The sequence below is a fragment of the Vombatus ursinus genome, unplaced genomic scaffold (assembly GCF_900497805.2).
Source record: "Vombatus ursinus unplaced genomic scaffold, bare-nosed wombat genome assembly UNPS02014794.1, whole genome shotgun sequence".
NCBI classification, from domain to species: domain Eukaryota; kingdom Metazoa; phylum Chordata; class Mammalia; order Diprotodontia; family Vombatidae; genus Vombatus; species Vombatus ursinus.
Window position 1 is genome coordinate 2,018,885 of NW_020954572.1, and position 20,042 is coordinate 2,038,926.

At 36.1% G+C, this 20,042-nt stretch overlaps 1 protein-coding gene across 4 annotated transcripts in view; it reads left to right on the plus strand.

Annotated features, from left to right (window-relative positions):
* BTBD7 (BTB domain containing 7) overlaps window positions 1-17,632 on the plus strand; it is a 91,943-nt gene extending 74,311 nt beyond the window's left edge. For 3 of the 4 annotated variants that reach the window (XM_027869980.1, XM_027869979.1, XM_027869981.1), the window contains 4 exons: window positions 1,277-1,466; window positions 3,502-3,680; window positions 10,517-10,951; window positions 12,372-17,632. In XM_027869980.1, the coding sequence (XP_027725781.1) occupies window positions 1,277-1,466; window positions 3,502-3,680; window positions 10,517-10,951; window positions 12,372-13,187 (1,620 nt within the window). In that variant the 3' untranslated portion in view covers window positions 13,188-17,632. The remainder of the gene's footprint in view (window positions 1-1,276; window positions 1,467-3,501; window positions 3,681-10,516; window positions 10,952-12,371) is intronic. The other variant, XM_027869982.1, reaches the window with a different exon arrangement.
* The last annotated feature ends 2,410 nt before the right edge of the window (window positions 17,633-20,042 follow it).

The following is a 20,042-nucleotide window of genomic DNA, read 5'->3' on the forward strand; positions in this document are numbered from 1 at the left end:
ATCTGGAGGACAGATCAAGAAGAGAAAACAAAAGAGTAATCAGACTACCTGAAAGCTATGATCAAAAAGAGAATACAATGCAATAATACAATAATACAAGATACAACAATACAATATAATGCAATACAATAATACAGTAATACAAAGCTGTGATCAAAAAGAGACTACAATAATACAAGAAATAATTAAAGAAAATTGTCCTGAAGCATTCAAACAAGAGGGGAAATTTGAATGCTATGCTATTTTTGCTTTGTCTGAGATCATGATGCTACCCCTGCCTTTTTACTTAAACTAAAGCATAGTAGTTTCTGTAATATCCCTTTATTTTAACTCCATGTATGTCTTTTATGCTTCTTTTAAGTCTTGTATTTGAATATCAGGTTTTCTGTTCAGCTCTGGTCTTGAAAATCTTCTATTTCATTAAAGTTCTGTTTTTTCCCCTGTAGAATTATAGTCAGTTTTGCAGGGTAGATTATTCTTGGTTGTAATCCTAGGTCTTTTGCCTTCCAGAATTCCAGAATATCATATTCCAAACTTTCCATTCCTTTATAGTAGCTGCTAAATCTTGTGTGATCCTAACTGTGACTCCGTGGTATTTGAATTCTTTCTCTTTGGCTGCTTGCAGAGTTTTCTTCTAGATCTGGAAGTTCTACATTTTGTCTATAATATTGCCGGGAATTTTCATTTTGGGACTTCTTTCAGAAGGTGGCCAGTGGATTTTTTTACTTCACTTTCTGGTTTAAAGCTATCTGTTCAGTTTTCCTTTAGAGTATCTGCAGAACTTTCTATCTTCCTAAGCTTCCTTTAGCTTTGAAAAAATGATTCACTGTGACTTTGTCTTCATTTTCTTGATTAGAATTTGTCTGGCATACATTCTAGATCATTATGGAAGAACTAAGGCAAAAATATTACCATTTGGACTCTGGCTAAGGCCTTTTCCAGCTCTAAATCTCTAATCACATGGTTGATATATTTTTATATATATTTTATATATATAAATATATGTATATATATTATATATATATCCTGATCATTAATTTTATTCCTTCATCAGGCAGTATTTAGATTCTTAAGTTATAACTCATGCTTGGGGGGAAAATTAGAATTTAAAATTTTATTCTCTAAGCCAATACAAAAGCATTATTTTAAAATGAAGGAAATTGGTGTTATTTGCCCTTTTTTATGTAACTGAGGTAATTGGCTTCTAAGAAATGTGATTTTTAAGAGGTAATAATGTTTTGACTAATTCTGATTAATCTTGAATGACTTATTTCAGTCAGTGCTAGATGAAATGATGGTGGAACAAACGGACCTTGTTCGATTACGGATGGTTAGAATGTCCAATGTTCCTGACACACTTTACATGGTAAACAATGCAGTACCACAGTGTTGTCATATGATCAGTCACCAGCAAATAAGCAGTAACCAGTCCAGTCCTCCTTCAGTTGTAGCCAATGAAATTCCAGGTAAGGCTTTTACACTTCACTGTATATATGTAAGTGAATAAATTATTTATCCATTTCTTAATAATATATAATTTTGTACAAGAAGTCTATTTTCCCTCTTTATCATCCATTGTTCTGTTCTGTCCTTTAACCAATTTTAATTTTAGCATAAATTTTGTTAATCTTAGTGAAATTGCCCACTCTTTAAATTCAAGGTGGCTGGCCTTGGAAAGAAGGAGGGAAGACTGAGATTCAGGAGTAGATTTTGATGTAGGACTGTGTTGGGTCCTTGGATCTGTTAGTGAAGCCTTGCTGCTAGGAGCATGGGAGGCGAGAGAGGGGTGCTGAGGGAGCCCAGGGTCAGGGAACATCAGGTCCTGGGTTTTGGGCTTGTTGTTTGTTTTGCCCACCCTGGAGAGGGCTTGAGTTGCTTTTGTCTTTGGCACACGTCATTTCTGTTTTGGAGAGGTTTGAGAGGTCATGGGTATTGGGGAAAATGTATAGTACCCACCCTTCCTTTTCTACCTTCTGGAGCTACAAATTGCTCAGAAACCAGAATTTAAATACAGTCGTATTAATATTTCAGAATGTCAACCAAAAAAGTGTATTCTTAGACGATAAAGTCTCCATACAATGGTAGGTGTCCTGTTCAACTAGCTATGGCAGCGTATGGTTGTCTTTCCTGGAATCACCCTTTAAATTAGTTCTGTTTTAGATTTTCTCAGTAGTTATTTATGGCTATGTCATTTATAAGTTTATCTAAACTAGTTTTGAAGTCATTTATATTTCTTTGACTGCATAAGTTTTCTTTGTATTGTTGTTGATGGCTTCCATAGATATTTGATTCTAGTCAGTTCAGTTTCTTGAACATCTGTTATGTGCCTCCTGTGTGTCAGATACTATATTATGCACTGTGAATATGAAAGGCAAAAGCAAAACTGCCCCTGCCTTCAAGGAGCTTACATTCTTTGAGGAAATCAATGACGCTTGGTATTCATTTGTATAGTGGTAATTCTGCAACTATATGGATAGCTACTTATTTTAAGGATTGGTTCAGAAATAAATCCATAAAATTTTTGTCTGTTCTTTGTAGGAATCTAATCATGATAACAATTTGGCGAGAACTTGTCAGCTCATAACTCATAGAATCATAGATATAGAGCTGGAAGGAATTTTAGGGATCATCTATCTAGTCTAACCCCTTCATTTTACAGGGTAGGAAACTGAAGCCCACAGAAGTTGAGTGACTTGCCCAAGACCATCAGGCTTTAAGTGGCAGAGAAGAGAGTCCTGTGGCTCCCAAGTTGAACCTACTTTCCACTTCACTATGCTATTTCCTTCTAATTTATTATCCACATGTTTTATTCCAGAATAGCTGTTGCTGTATAGATACCATATACTGAAAATGAATATGTTAATAATATAAAACAAGATCTCAATTCCTTTAGCTAATTTAATTGTGGATTTTGGAGACATCATGTTAGATTTCTGTTTGTATTACAGAAAAATTACCTTAAAGTATTTTTAATGCCTAGAAACCTTCAAGGTTAAATGTGCCCAGAAATTAATTCTTCATGTGTTTCACATTTTAATAAAAACATAGAATTGGAATTTAGCTAAGGTACAGCTAGGTTCTGATTAGTATGAATAATGAATCCTGTGAAGTGATCTCATATATTTGAATTCACACTATTCAAAGTTACAATTCTGTACAATATTATGATGGTTCTAACTCAATGGAAATATATAGAGCAAATTTGAATAATGTGACCACTTCCCACAATTCATTGTTATTCACAAGAACCTAGCTAGGGTGTTTTGGTTAGATAGTTTGTGTTGTAGATAAAAGTAATGACACAATTAAGGAGTCATTTTAGTATACAAAAAAATTGCACATGTTAAATGGCTCAAGAAGTAAATATACTAAAAATTTTTTATTTCATTTTTTGACAACTGTAAATGACAAAACATAGTAGAATTTGAATATTGTTTTTGAATGTAGAATTAATGTAAAATGTGCGTGCCACCCTATATACCAATTTTCTTCTGTTTTCAGTTCCTCGTCTCCTTGTTATGAAAGAGATGGTCAAACGTCTGCAGGAACTACGTCACACTGAGCAAGTGCAGAGAGCATATGCTCTAAACTGTGGAGAAGGAGCTACTGTCAGTTATGAAATTCAGATTAGAGTATTGCGAGAGTTTGGTCTTGCAGATGCTGCTGCAGAGCTTTTGCAGGTAGGAGGCAATATTTTAGATATTTAAAAAATGGTGAACTGTGTTAATTTTATAAGTTTTAGGTATTAGGGCATCCTTTTAAAATGTTGACCAGTCTTCCTGGAAAACTTTAAGGTTTTATTTGTTTTTCCTGTCATATGTTAGGACAATAGCTTTCAGAGCTAACTGTAGCAAAGTTATCTCTAAGATTAATATCTCTAAAGATAACAACTCTTCAATAATCAGTAACCTCCACTGAGTCCTCATTTCTGGTCTGATTTTGGTATGGAGGTGTCCCTGAATTCTCAAAGGCAATGCCATTGAATTTCAAGTTGCAGAAACTTCTATAAAGCTGAAAAGGCTTAAAATAACAATAATAGCATTTATATAGGTTTTTAAGGTTTATTTACAAAGCACTTCAGAATATTACCTCACTTTATCCTTACAGTAACCCTGGGACATAGGTGCTATTTATTATCACCATTTTACGTATGAGGAAACAGACAGACTAGGATTAAGAAAGTTTCTGAGGGTCACTCAGCTAGTAAGTGTTTGAAGTTGGGTTTTTTTTTTAATTAAACTTTTTTATTTAAAGTTTTGAGTTCCAAATTCTCTCTCTCATTCCATCCCTCCCTGAGACAATAAGCAATCAGATATAGGTTATACACATGCAGTTATGTAAAAACATTTCTATATTAGTCATTTTGTACAAGAAGGCTCAAAAGGAAAAAAAAATAAAGTGAAAAATAGCATGCTTCCATCTGTATTCAAACAATACCAGTTTTTTCTGTGAATGTGGATGTAGTATGCTTCATCATTAGTCCTTTGTGATTGACTTGGATCATTGTATTGTTGAGAATAGCTAAGTCATTCATAGTTCTTCATCAAACAATATTGCTGTTACTGTGTACAATGTTCTCCTGGTCCTGTTCACTGTGTATCATCAGTTCATGTAAGTCTTTTCAAGTTTTTCTGAAATCGTCCTGCTTGTCATTTCTTAAACACAGTAATACTCCTTTACAGTCATACCACAACTTGTTTAGCCATTCTCCAAATGATGAACATTCCATTGATTTTCAGTTCTTAGCAACCACAAAAAGAGCTGCTATAAATATTTTTGCACAAATAGGTCCTTTCCCCTTTTTTTGGATTTTTTGGGATATAGACCTAGTAGTGATATTGCACAGTTTTATAACCCTTTGGGCATAGTTCCAAATTGCTCTCCAGAATGGTTGGATCAGTTCACAACTCTACCAACCGTGTATTAGTGTCCCAGTTCAAGTTGGATTTGAACATATGTCTTCCTGACTCCAGGTCCAGCACTCCATCCACTAAAGCCACCTAGCTGCCTAAACTGTGAGTGACAAACTTTGGGTCTTTTATCCAAAAATCAGCCCAGATAAGGGTGGGGAGAGCCTTGCCATCAGAAGGTTGGCTGCCAGATGATGAATTTATTTGACCACAGGAATTCATCAGTCCATTTACTAATGTATAGAGGAACTGAAATTCTCTGCTTTGCAACGTCTACCCAGTGCATTCTGCCCAAGGGGCCTAGCAGAAGAAGTCTAAACCTTTCTTCCAAATACTTGAAGGTGCCCTTTCATTAATCTTTTCTTCTCAGAGTAAATATCCCCAAGTACTTCAACTAGGTCCTTCAGTATCTTTGTTACTTTCCTCTGCCCACTCTCCAGTTTATTATTGTCCTTCCCAAAATTAAACTCCCAGAACCAAATGCCGTATGTGAAGTCTGATCGACTAGAACCGAGGGCAGCAGAAGCATTCCCTCCATGACCCTACACACTGCGTCTTTTGTACGTAGCCCAAGGTCTCTGTGGATCTTTTGGCTGCCGTATCTCAGAGTCACCTTTAGTCACCTTATAACTAAATTCCCCTGGTCTTTTTCAGATGAATTGACAATGCCTCCCCTAGCTTATATTTATAAAGTTGTTGTTGTTGTTTTTTCAAAGACTTTATGTTTATCACTAAGTATTTTCATCTTAACTAGATTCACACCAACATCCTAACCTGTCAAGATTATTTTGAATCCTGAATTTGCCATCCAATGTGTTACCTTCTTTCTAACTTTGTATTATTAAGGAAACATGATAAGAATGCTATCTATGCCTTTATATACATCACTGATAAAAATATTAAACAGCACAAGGCCATGCACAGATTCCAGAAACATTCTACTGGAGACCTTCTTCCAAGTTAACATCAAACCATTAATAGCTATCCAGTTCCAACTCCACCTAGCTGTATTTATCTAGCCCCACATCTCTACATCTTGTTCACAAGGATAGCCTCAGAGAGTTTGTCTGATGCTTTCCTGAAACAATGGTTAGCTACATCTTTAGCATTTCTCTGGTATACCAGTCTACTAACACTGTCAAAGAAGAGAATTAGGTTAGCTTGACCTAGTCTCAATGAATCTCTATTAACTCTTTTTTATCACTACTTGCTGTTCTTTACATTCATTAACCATACTTTTTAACTTTGCTAGGAATTAAAGTCAAGCTGTCTGGCCTGTAGCTTACAGACTACATACCCTCTTTTTTGAAAGATTGGAACATCTACCTTTCAGTCCTGTAATCCTTCCTCCACAATCTTTCTTTCAGAGGTCTTTGACAATAGCTCAACAGTCATATTTGCTGGCCATTTCAGAAAATTGGACCTGGCAGCTTGAATAGCTGCATCCTCCATTACTGTCTCCCAGTTTTTTATATTATTACTATTATTTTATCATCATATTATTTTTAATTATTATTATTATTAATCTTTATATTTCCAATATAAAGATCAACCTCCTTGATAAAGAAAAATAAAAGAGAATGAGTGTTGGGTAGTTCTTGCTCTGTCGTTTTATAATTGTCCATGCACCTAAAGCAGCCATCTCAAGTAGCCATCCCATCCCTCTTTGATCCTTTCCCCAGTAACACCCTTTTTGTTGTCCTACATTCTTTCCCTTTCCTCCAGTTCATTCTGAGTTTTGGCATTCTTGACACTATTCTTAATGTTTGTTGTTGTTGTTTTTGTTTTTGTTTTTATTTATTTATTTATTTATTTTTAGTTTTCCACAAGATTTTGAGTTCCAAATTTTCTCCCTATCTTCACACCAAAACAGTGTGCATTCTGAATAGCCCTTCCTCGAATTTGCCCTGCCTTCTGTCACATACTACCCCAACCCCCTTCTCTTATCCCCTTCCCATTCCATTTTCCTGTAGGGCAGTATAGATTTCTGTACCCCATTGCCTGTATATCTTATTTCCCAGTTGCATGTAAGAACAATGTTTAACATTTGTTTTTAAGATTTTGGGTTCCAAATTCTCTCCCTTCCTCCCTCCCCACCCATCCTCGTTGTGAAAGCAAGCAGCTCAATATAGGTTATACATGTGTAGTCATGCAAAACACTTCCATAGTAGTCATGTTGTGAAAAACTAACTATATTTCCCTTCATCTTATCCTGCCACCCCATTTATTCTGTTCTCTCCTTTGACCTTGTCCTTCCTCTGAAGTATTTGCTCCCTCCCTTCTATAATCCCCCTACTCTCTTATCCCCTTCTCCATTTTCCTGTAGGGTAAGATAGATTTCCATACCCAAATGAGTATGTATATTATTTCCTCCTTAAGCCCAATCCAATGAGAATAAGATTCACTCATTCCTTCTCACCTTCACCTACTTCCCCTCCACTGTAAAAGCTTTTTCTTGTCTGTTTTATGTGAGAAAATTTACCCTATTCTACCTATAATCTTCTCTCACCCCTTAATTTTATTTTTTAGATATCACCCCTTCATCTTAACTCACCCTATGTCCTCTATATATATCTATATATTTTTTCCCTCCAACTACCCTAATACTGACAAAGGAGTTATAAATATCATCTTTCTATGTAGGAATATAAATGGTTCAAATTTAATAAGTCCCTTACAATTTTTCTTTCCTGTTTACCTTTTCATGCTTCTCTTGAGTGTTGTATTTGAAAGTCATATTTTCTATTGAGCTCTGGTCTTTTCATCAAGAATATGTAAAAGTCGTCTATTTCTCTGAATGGGCATTTTTTCCCCTGAAGGATTATACTCAGTTTTCCTGGTTAGGTGATTCTTGGTTGTAATACTATCTCCTGTGTTTCCACAATACTTGAATTGTTTCTTTCTGACTGCTTGCAGTATTTTTTCTTTGACCTGGGAACTCTGGAATTTGACTATAATATTCTTAGGGGTTTTCCTTTGAGAATCTCTTTCAGGAGGTGATCTTTCCATTTCTATTTTACCCTCTGGTTCTAGAATATCAGGCCAGTTTTCCTTGATAATTTCTTGAAAGATGTGTAGGCTCTCTTTTTGATCATGGCTTTCAGAAAATCCAGTAACTTTTAAATTATCTTTCCTGGTCCAGGTCAGTTGTTTTTCCAGTGAGATATTCACATTGTCTTCAATTTTTTCATTCTTTTGATTTTGTTTTATAGTTTCTTGATTTCTCATAAAGTCATTAGCTTCCATTTGCTCCATTCTAATTTTTAAGGAAGTTTTTTCTTCAGTGAGCTTTCGGACTTGCTTTTCCATTTGGCCAATTCTGCTTTTTAAGGCATTCTTCTCCTCATTGACTCTTTGGACCTCTTTTGCCATTTGGGTTAGGCTATTTTTTAAAGTGTTATTTTCTTTGGTATTTTTGGGGGGTCTCCTTTAGCAAGCTGTTGACTTGTTTTTCATGATTTTCTTGCATCACTCTCATTTCTCTTTCCAGTTTTTCCTCTACTTCTCTTACTTGCTTCTCAAAATCCTTTTTGAGCTCTTCCATGGCCTGGGACTGATTCATATTTTTCTTGGAGGCTTTGGATGTAGGAGCTTTGACTTTGTTGTCTTCTTCTGGTTGTATGTTTTGAAATTCTTTGTCACCAAAGTAAGATTGATAAGTCTGGAAACCACCACAGCTGCCCGTGATTTAGTCCCCTGTGGCCTGTTTTGCCTGCACACCCACGCTGAACTGCGTTTCTCTCCCAGGCCAGCATAGCATAATAGACCTTTCCAATCAACCATCGAGGTTGTCTTAGGCTGGAAATTTGTTTCATTTGGTCTTTTTGTGGGTTCTGTTTCTGTAGAATTTGTTTAGAGCCATATTTTACAGGTATTTGGAAGGGTTTGGGGGAGAGCTCAAAGCAGGTCACTGCTTTTACCCTGCCATCTTGGCTCTGCCCCCCTCTCCCACTTAATGGTCTTAATGTTACATTTTTGCATTCACCCTTTCTTCTGTCTTCTGTTCATGTTTTTTATATAGCATTTATTTTGTGCCAGGCACTGTGCTAAGCACTTTTCAAATATTATCTCATTTGGTCCTCACAACAACTCTGGTAGGAAAGTCCTATTACTATCCCCATTTTACAGTTGATGAAGCTGAAGCAAATTGAGGTTAAGTGACTAGCCCAAGATCACACAGCTAGTAAGTATATAAATTATAATTAAAGTCAGGTCTTCCTAACTCCAGGCTTTTTAAGAAGATAAGTTGGTCAGTGAGTTCTCTATGCATATATATTATTAGTCTACTGACCTTTTTCCTTCCCATTGTAATTTTTTCTCCTTCTATCTTAAGAGTTTTAGTCTTCATAGCTTTTTATTGTTGTAAAATGATTTTCTTCTATAGCATTTCAGTCCATGTGGTCCTACCTCTTATTTCTCTGAACCATTTGAAAACTGATCTCCAAAAACCTGGGGAACCTAGCTAACTAACTATTACTGACTTTCTTCTATGACTAATACTAAGGAGTAATCACGTTCCTAATGGTTCCCATCATGTCTACTTTAGAAGCAAGCTCTTCCTCATTGTTAAGAATCAAATCTAGAATAGCAGTATCTCTCATTAGTGCCTCCACCACATGAGGAATAAAATTAATTATTAAGGCAAGCCAGAAAACTATTAGCTACTCTATTTTTGGCAGAGAAAGCCCTCTAGCAGTTTCCTTAAATTGGTATATGACTCAAGAGTAGTAGTATTGGTTTTTATACATAAAAAGCATTCTGCCCATAGCCCCCTCATTAGAACCTGGAGGAAAATTATATTTGATCTATTTTCTCAGTCAGTGTCCTGGTAGCTAACTTGCTGGTTTTTTCTGTCATTGAATTATGAGACTCCTGGACCTAAATCCTTAAAAGCAAAAACAGGATTGCCCTGAGATGATGAAAAAATCTTTTTTCTCCCCCCAAAGCTCCTCAGTTCTTTTGGGGGGGGTCTGTGTTTCATCTTAAATTCACTCTGTGGTTTCCTGTTCATTTAATGGCATAGTCTGTTACTGTTTGTGAAACTTTAAACGAAAGTAGTACACTGGAAATTTTGAAAACATGTTCTAAAGAGCAGAATTTCCGTACTCTGTTTATCAAAATGTTAATCCAAACCAGTTAAGAGAAATTGGTAAAGAATGCCATATTTGTGCTTTTTCTGTGTCTTTCAGAAGTACATATGTCAGAGTTGTCTCAGTTTAGAGAATTTTAGGAACAGCCTTCATTTTGTACTTCTCTTTACTGTCACTTTTTGTTGTCTTTGTTATCTTTCCAAAAATTATATCGGAATGTGAACTGCTTATTTTCAAATGATTCAGCATTCTCATATGATCTTTGTATCTTACATCAACAACAACAGCAACAAAAATAGCTGGCTTGTTTGCTAGAATATTCAGTCGTGTGTGTCTGTCTGTCTTTAGCTACACAATGTCCCTTTATTCTCCTTTTATTGATACTTTTTCTTAGGGTTTTGACCTAGAAAATCATGTTTTCTTAAGTTGTTTACTTTTAAAATTTGATGTATAAGGCTATTTCACAAATCAAGTAATTACCAAAAAATTTTTTTAACTTTTTTTTTCCTATTGTAGAATCCTCACAAGTTCTTTCCTGATGAACGTTTTGGGGATGAAAGTCCACTCTTGACCGTGAAACAGTCTGGAAGATGTCGAGTTAACAGTACTCCCACTGCAGAAACCATGTTTACAGATCTAGACACTTTTGTGGCCTTCCATCCACCCTTGCCTCCTCCACCACCCCCCTATCATCCTCCAGCTACTCCACTTCACAGCCAGTTCAAAGTTGGTTGGAAACAAAGAGCTCCTCCCAGTCAACATCCTTCACGTTCTTTTTCTTATCCTTGCAACCATTCGCTGTTTCATACAAGAACAGCTCCCAAAGCTGTCCCTCCTCCAGTCTATATACCTGGTGTCAAAGCAGAACCACCAGACTGCACTAACACTACTGGATCGGGGAGACAAACAGTTGCTGCAACTGCAACAATGATGACAGCTGAGAAACAAGTGGTAAGTCAGTGTCACGTAACTTCCTGAAATGGATAGGTTTCAAGAATGCCAGAAGTCCTTTCTAGGCCCTGCAGGCCAACACTGGTGCTTGGAAATGCTACTGGAGAAGGCGGGGGGGGGGGGGGGGAATGGAAAAAGAGAAGAAAGGGAATGGGTAAAGAAGGAAGGAAAGGAAAAATAAAAGAGAAAATCAGATTATTTAGTTAGAATAGAAGAGGGTCACTGGTTTACTACCCCTATTTAAAAGAAAGCAACAGCTTTATAGTTTGATCTAGGAGGAGCAAAAATGAGTATTAGGACCTACAAAAATAATCTGTTCCTGTACACTTTAAAATTTTTTTTATTTCCTTAAGATCTTTAAACACAATTTGAGTCTGTTATCTAGTACTTATATTTCAGAAGGGTGTGATTTCAGATTATTTAGGATGATGTCATATATGTCTTTGATTCTCTGTCCAAAAGACTACCCATATGTTACTTTCACCAGCTATTCCTTCTAATGTATCTAAATCCTTCGGCATGCTTTTTCATCGGCAAGGTCATTTTGCTTTGAAAACTTAAAAGTAATTGGAGCTCTTAGATATTGTTTTGAGGGAAAGGAGACCTTTTTTGATTTTGTGCTGTAACTGTCTAATTGGTTTTATTTTAGGTCTTACTATGAGGAAAACTTTTCTAAATACTGCCTCTTACTATCACACTCAGTAAAATTGAATTCAAAGAGGTGGTTGTAAATGTAGTTGATAGAGAACCACATTATAATTTGACTAATTATTAGGTTTGTGAATTTAATTAGAACATTTAGTGGGTGAAAACATTTTCTGCCCCACAAAAGAAAATTACATACAGAAAAAAATAAGATATAATATGATTAGTTTGTCAGATGTGTATAAGTGTTCCCTTCAGTATTAAAGGATTCCACTGTATCGCTCCTTCTGTTTAGATCATAGAAGCATAATAAAGTGTCACAAATTATAATCCCATTTTTCCGTCAATGTCATGAAATTGGATAAACTTAGATAGTAGAACACAGAATCATTGAATTTTAGAGTAGGAAGCTGTGGGTCGCCAGTGGGAAAAGTTTTAGAAGCCCTGATCTTTTTTTTTTTTTTTTTTTTTAAAGGCAGTGGGGGTTAAGTGACTTGCCCAGGGTCACACAACTAGTACGTGTCAAGTGTTTGTCTGAGGCTGGATTTGAACTCAGGTCCTCCTGACTTCAGGGCTGGTGCTCTATCCACTGCGCCACCTAGCTGCCCCTAGAAGCCCTGATCTAAGCTACGCTTCCTATTTTATGGATAAAGAAATTGAAATGCAGAGAGCTTAAATGACTTATCTGACGTCACATGATATTTAGCACAGCTGTCTTTTAAGGATAGATCTAATGTGATCATTTCTTTGGGCTTTTTCATCTTCTTTCCTGCAGTGTACTCAGCCTATGCTCAATGAGCTGATGCCAGATATCGCCATGGGCGTGTCAACAATATCACTCAAGGACAGGAGGCTGCCTGAACTTGCCGTTGACACAGAATTAAGCCAACCAGTTTCCGAGGTAGGACCAGGACCTCCCCAACACATATCATGTATCCAGCAGAGGCACATGAACACTTCTCGAAAGAAACACACACTAGAGCAAAAAACGGATGTTAGAGAAAATCAGCAAGAATACCCAGATTTCTATGATTTCTCAAATGCTGCTTGCAGACCTTCTTCTCCAGCTCCTACCAGGCATACCCCTTCACCTCCACAAGGTGTATATTTTGGTCCAGATTTATATAGCCACAATAAGTCATCACCAAGTGGCTTAAAGTCAGCATACCTACCTAACCAGAAATCCCCTAAAAAGCAAGAAGAAACTAGGAGAGAATATATGCTTTCTCAAGATGGGCATCAACAGAGACAAAAGAATGAGCCAGTACACCTTGATGTTGTAGAACCACCACCCCAGCGATTGGATTTGGCATTAGCTGCCCAGGAAAACGCTAGTAATGGTCCAGCTCATGTCAGGGGACGAGCAAAAATGGAAACTGATTTGACATATGGGCTTACTTCTAATAGAACTTCACTCTCTGCATGTAGCTCTGAAACTCCAGAAGAGAGAACCAGGAGGAGACTGGCAGACAGTGAGTCCTTGGAACGTGGAGCCCAGAGAAATACAGAGTTGGAAAGGGAAGATTCAGTAAACAGAGGAAGGAGGTCTCCAAGCAAACCAGATTTTTTATACAAAAAGTCTGCCCTCTAAAAGTAACCTCCAAATGGTCTGTGCCTGAGATGTGGAACATCCCATTTTATGACACAACCAGACAACTTTCAGACAAGTTTCTTAAAGCCAGCAGATAACTCAGTTTCACTTTATTTTGCTCAAGTTTTTGTATATACAATGTTGATTAGACATAGCATGCTATGAGGGTTTGTTTTTTTAAATGCTGCATCTGGTTTTATTTTGTGTTTTGAGCAGTTGTGTTGAGGAAGCCTTTTTAAGAGAAACCAAGCTGGCACTTTTTTAAAAACAAATTTTTTTTTTGCACCTGTACATTTATTTTACCCATATTAATTTTTGTATCACCATGTTAAACTTTATTGCCACATTTAAAGGACTGTATTTTCATATTTTTTTTGCATTTTACCTTTCACCTACCAATTTCCATGTGCAGTGGGTTGCACACTGAAATGTATTTTCTTATGAAATAGTTAGAATGTGTTTTTTTTAATTATAGGAATTCCAAAGAACAGCACATCAAAATACTCCTCTCTTTTTAGTACTAGTTTTAGTTCAGAAATCTGCCTGGTCAGTCTCTGCTAAAAGAATTTGTTGTCATCCTTTTTAAATAAGTTGTGGGAGCTAGTATCTCCAGCTAGTGTCCACCCAGGATCCTGAAGTTTTCTGGTTTAGTGAAGAATGCTGAAGAAAAAAGCTTTCCTTGCGCAATCTAAAACTCTTAATGTATTTACAGCATGAACTCTTAAGTTAGAATCGTTGTAAATTCAAGTAACAAATGAGAATTTCACTAAATGGGGTCTTAAAGTCCTTCTAAACTTGAAACATTGAAAATGTCAGATTAACCTGAGACACCGCTAACTAGATTTCTGATTCTGAGAGCAAATTCTTCAGCTGAGAGGGGTGAGATGACTGCTTATTGCCTTCAGTGGTCTTGCTGTCTATTGGGGACAAATAAAAGGGCTTCAGTCTTAAGGATGTCATTTGATGTTTGTAAGCATATGTATACTTTAAATGTTTTTAATGTATGTCTAATGAATTTTGGTGTCATGTGAAGGAAGTTCTGTGTTGCATAATGCTTTAAATCACCAAAAGAAAAAAAAAAGTTACACACTATATGTCCTACTTGAACTCCTCTGGGGATGCTGGTTTGGGCATTTACCAAACTATTACAGCACATAGGATATTTTAAGATCCTCTCCCTAGGAAGAGCAGTACATGAGCTAAGGACTGTTTTTTCCCCCAACCTTCCATGTAAATATACTGATGTTTTAGTTTTTGTCTTTGTTTTTAATCAGTTCTTCAACATTATTTGTGTCAGTTTTGTATTTCACACACACACACACATATATCCAACAGTAGTACTTGGATAAATAAAAGAGGCTTCCTGAATATTCCATCATAATTAATATGTTACACATATGAATCCACTCATTGACACACACTCTTAAACTATGCAGGGCTAGGGGGCCTTTACAAGCTACCATGTAAATGACCTACATGCACTTTTAAGTACATACATTTTTATTGGGTGACAACAGCTCTGATTTTTTTCCTGATTAACTATAGTTCTTCCTGCAGATTTTTTCCTACTATACCCTGTGGATGTACACTCAGGAATATCTCTTGACTTTTTTTAATGCTAATAATAGATAGTCACAAAGACAGGAACATGTGCTTATATTATACCCGGATAAAATTGCTGCCAAGTTGTTTTGCTGTCTAGTTGACTGCTCTTACTAAATTTTGATTTAGGTCATGTTGTATATTTCATTTGAGAGGTCCAAGGGTAAACACTAACCTACTTATAAGGTAGACCTACTCATTGCCTTAAAGGCTTTTTTTTCTTTTTCTTTCTTTTTTTTTTTTTAAGATAGAGAATTATAACGATTCATTGTCTTACTTAAGGGTCTAAACCATATAGTAGATGATATAATCTTTAAAAGTCTGATAACGAGTCTGGCTTTAATCAAAAAACAAGAGTTAATGATTCTAGTCTATTCTCTAGTGTTTATTCATATATATTAACATTAATCAGTTGGATACAGTTAGAAGTTGCTGCTCTGGATCAGACCAGAGTTGTACTGGTAATGCAAATGAGACTTCCATTTCCCTGATTTTTTTTTTATTTTTAAATCTTCCTTGTCTCTATTCAGATTATGAATTTGTCTGGTAGTATTGAAACCTACACATTCACTTTTAATAAAAATTGATAAAAATTTCCTTCCACATCACCCAAATTATTTTAAAATGACCACTGCTTATAATTTGATTTACTTATAAAATCTACATTTTCAGCTAAGAATTAGTTTGAATAACTGACTAAAATATTCATGTGGGGAGAAACTGCTTTAGTATATGGTACTATAGACTGATGTAACATGCAGAAGGATACTGTGTCTGTGATGCATGTATCTTATTAGATTAATTATCAGTTATCTTGCTGTATTTTGTGGTAATTTGTAGAGTAAATTGAATAGCTGTGTTCCAGTGGCTTTTGAACACATCTATTACATCTTTGTATGCTGTGATAAGATAAATGAGATTACTGCAGAAGGTTGCTTTTGAAAAGCAGTGTATACTTAAGGGCCAAAAATGGTATTTTATACAATACAAAAGCATTTAAAAATAACCAAATCACAAAAATACCAGATCTCCATAAGACAATCGGCCGCTCAGACAATCTCCATTTTCAGTACTCATAGCATGTTAAAGAGTGAGTAGACAACTCATGTTGCTCTCAGTGTGGAAGAAGAAAAGATACTACCTTCCTGAAAGTGCTGTTAGTATTTGTTTCCTTCTTAGTTTAGTTTTATAATTTTATTAAACGATCATTAGGGGGGAAATGGCAATGTATGGTGTCATAAAAATTATTTGTGGAACTTAATATTTTTAAACCCATGGCATAATATAGTCTTCACACTATGCCCATTAGCTTTCCCCAAGTAAATCTTGGACCTAAACTCTTGAAACACTTCATTTATCACTTAAACATTAAGGGCTTTGTTAGGAGCTCTTCGTAATTAAGTCTTCTTGTAGAAATTATGTATGAAACCTTGCCAAATTCTTGTAATTCATGTAGTATGAGCTTTCCCCAAGTTTTTGTTCACTTTTTATTATCATAGTGATCTTTTATGAGATTTTCTTTTTGTTTTTTAAGAGAGGCTTTTCATTAAAGTTGAGTGGGCACAGTATTTGTATTAACCGGAAATAGTGTAATGAGGGGGAAAAAAGACTATCCATCTACAGAAATTTAGGTTAATAAATCTCTTAATACCTCAATCTCTAAAGGCAAAGAATTCAGTTTCCTCAATAACTATTCGTTATTAAACTTAATTGGTTTCATTAGAGAAGAAATTTAAGTTTGCCTCTGGCAGGGGAGGCAAGAATAGATGGCTTAGGAATTCTAAGATTGCAATCTAGTACTGAATTCAAAGGGAGGAATATTTGTTTGCTTTTTTTTATTTTAAATCAAAGTAGTGTGATGGGTGCTAATTCCCCTTCTGTGTGGTTTACTGTGTGTGCTAATTATTTTAAAACCTCATCACAAATAAGCTTACAAAAATGGTTAGTGTACACACTGCTTAAAAGTATTTTTCTTATTTTGTTAATGCCCTAAGAATAACTTTTTTCTGAAGTTGTAGCTATCTTTTTTGTCCCATAGATTACAAGTTATTTTGTAATTATTGTATTGACAAGCCCTTAATTGATTTTCCCCTTTGTCTATTCCCCCTATTTCCCCCCCCAAAAAAAGTATCCTATGATTTGTTCCATGGTCTGAATATTAAGATACTGTGGCCCCTGTTATAGAAAGGATACTTAGAAGTATTCTATTTGTCTTGAAAATTCTTGAAAGTAATTACTTGTCTTTATGTGGTTCTTTTTAAGAGATTAGACATGTGGAGGCATCATTTGTGTGGCTGTTCATGACTGTGTGTCTGTTTTAAAATGTGCAGGTGGTGGGAAAACCTGCCCATGGATATGGGGTACCTGAAAGATCAAGAAGGTAAATCTACAGTTGGCATATAGTAATCCACCTGTATTTCTGAGAGGTGGTATCTTCTACAATACTGCATTTCTTGGTGTTGTGCTGTTACTGGTATAAAGTCAAGTGCCTTCAATGTTAAAGGCTCAGAAAATTTTCTTAAACCGATTTCATGTCCTATGCAAGTGTTTTCTACAACCTGCATAACCAGTACTTTGTAAAACTTGTTTACGCTTCAATTGTATATAGTGTTTTTTTAAAATATATATATATATATATATATATAGTATTTTTATTTAGGTACCTCCAAACTTGAATTCCAGTCTGTGTGATGCATTGTAAAACAATACATTTCTCTTTTGAGTACCATTACAGTTGTACAAAGGTTTTCACTGGTTCTATTTTTCTACTGTTACTGAAAAGCATGTAACACTGACTTTATCCTACATATAGTTGGCATTTCAAATAAATGGATTGTATAGAAATTTGCTGAGTTGGATAGTCTGTTTGAGCAGTTAACCTGAGGTATACTAACGCTACAAAAGAAGAAACATTTCAGTCTTCGGAGATAGAACAGAGGATTGTTAGTTTGCCCTTCTCTGGGTTTTGAATTGCAACAATCATATTAATACGAGGTATTTTATATGTCATTCATTGTGCTTAGGCATTTTCTCCAGTTACAATAATCATAATATTCTAATTATAAAATTAATAACATTTTGTGGTTTTTAAGGAACTCCAGTGATCATAGCCCAATTTAATTAAATTCAGCTCAACAAATATTTATTAAGCACTTATTATATGCAACATAGTGGAATATGTAAATATTCCAACACATTTCTGTGGACCTATGAAGACATCAGTTAGGACACCAAAGTCAAATAGAAAGGGCCACTAAAATCAGATACCAGGATCCCTGCTGGCAGTATGTTGACTTAGAAAACCATACATTGACATTGTCTATGTCCTATTATATTTTTTTAAATTTATTTTGTTAAATATTTCCCAGTCACTTTTTAATCTGGTTCAGACAGGAGTTCTGGGGGGTGGCAATGTCACCACCATGTTTGACACCTCTGAATTAGGGTACTCCTTAAGGATTCAGGTTATTGCCTGCCATCCTGAGCAATTATTGCCAACATCTCACCATTAGCTCACCCTAAGGTATCCACTTGGCCTACTCAGGACCTTTCTTGTGTACTCGGCATTTTGAAGAAATGCCAAGCACATCCACACATGGAAATGCAACACATGGACCCTTGATTTTGTCAGACAACCAGATCATCTTCAATAGACCCTAAAGAATTGAAGTTGGAGATCACTCAAAGTGCAGTGGAGAGGCAGGTGTGGGTGCACAAGGGGTTATAGCATAGCCATAGAGAAAGAAAAATGGTGTAAAAGATATCATCAAAGATAGATAGGAAGCAGCTAGGTGGTGCCCAGATAGAGCACTGGGCATGTAGTCAAGAAGACTTGAGTTCAAATTTGGCCTCAGACACTTCATACTTCTAGGTATGTGACCCTAGGCTAGTCACTTAACCTCTATCTGCCTCAGTTCCCTCAACTGTAGAATGAGGATAATAACACCTATTGCCCAGGATAGGATCAAATTCAATAATATGTACAAAGTGCTTAGTACGGTTTTTGTGCCTGGCCCATCGTACTTAATAAATGCTTGTTCCCCCCCCCCATATATAAATAAATTAATGAAAAAGAAATTATTAAGTGCTTACTACATGCAGAACACTGTACTAAGCCGTGAGCATATAGATAGAAAAGCAAAATAGTTCCTTCTCTCAAGGAGCTCATATTTCTAATAAGAGGAGACAATACATGTAAGATTTTACTGTCACAAGTGAAACTCAAACTGAGGCACATATTCTGCAAGCAGTATAACAGCTTTTATAGTTTTGGGGGAGAACAGAACAAAGAACAGGGTAGGTGAGGAAATAATACAGTTGGTTATAGGGTTGGTGACATTGTGGAATTGAGGACAACATGATTGTTTACATAGCTGAAGCATGGCAGATGATGTGATTGGCTGAAAGTTGGGAATGAAGGTGAAACAACAACCCCCTCCTCTCCTATAACTAAGATTCATTGTTTGAATCCACCTGCAAAGTTAGAGATAGTGGGCAAGCCTTTTCTGGATAGCAAACCAGATATTCTTGAAAGATGACTTGGTGATGTAAAGACCAAACTCCTTGATGTCCACCCCCATCCCTCAAGTTCAGCAGATTTCCTTGAGGCAAGAATAGAACAGTGATTAACCGGAGAACTTTATTTCTAAACTTAATTCATTACAGGCCAACTGAATTTCTGCACTAAGTTCAAAGAAACAGACCCATGACTTAGGCAGTTACAGGACAAAATCAGTTAATTGTAAATAGGATCAATAAAAAGTGATACAGAATCAATTTAGTCTTCTCAGTACAAGGGCACCAAGTAACAGAACCAAGACAGCACAGGTATAACTGCATATTTAGAGCAATCTGGAATAACCTGAAGAGACTGAGTTGGTTCCCACTTTTGTGAGAAGCAGGAGGACGGATGTGCCTGAGTGATCATATCTTTGTTCTCTCCAAGAAGTTTCTGTACTAGAATTCTATCTACTATATATCAGATATTTAAGGTCTAGGGGTACAGTACTTTTCTTCAGAGGGGAGGGATTCAGGAGAAAAACCACTTCCCCTGGTTGCTGGTAGTGGGGAGGAGAACAAATTCTGCCCCAAATCTAGAAGGGTACTAGTTTAATCTCAACCAGAATAATTTCCTGTCCCCACCAATCAGTCAATCAACTTTTATTGAACACTTACTATGCCAGGCACTGTGCTAAACTCTGAGGATTCAAAAAGGCAAAAGAGAATCCCTGCTTTCAAGGAGCTTACAATCTA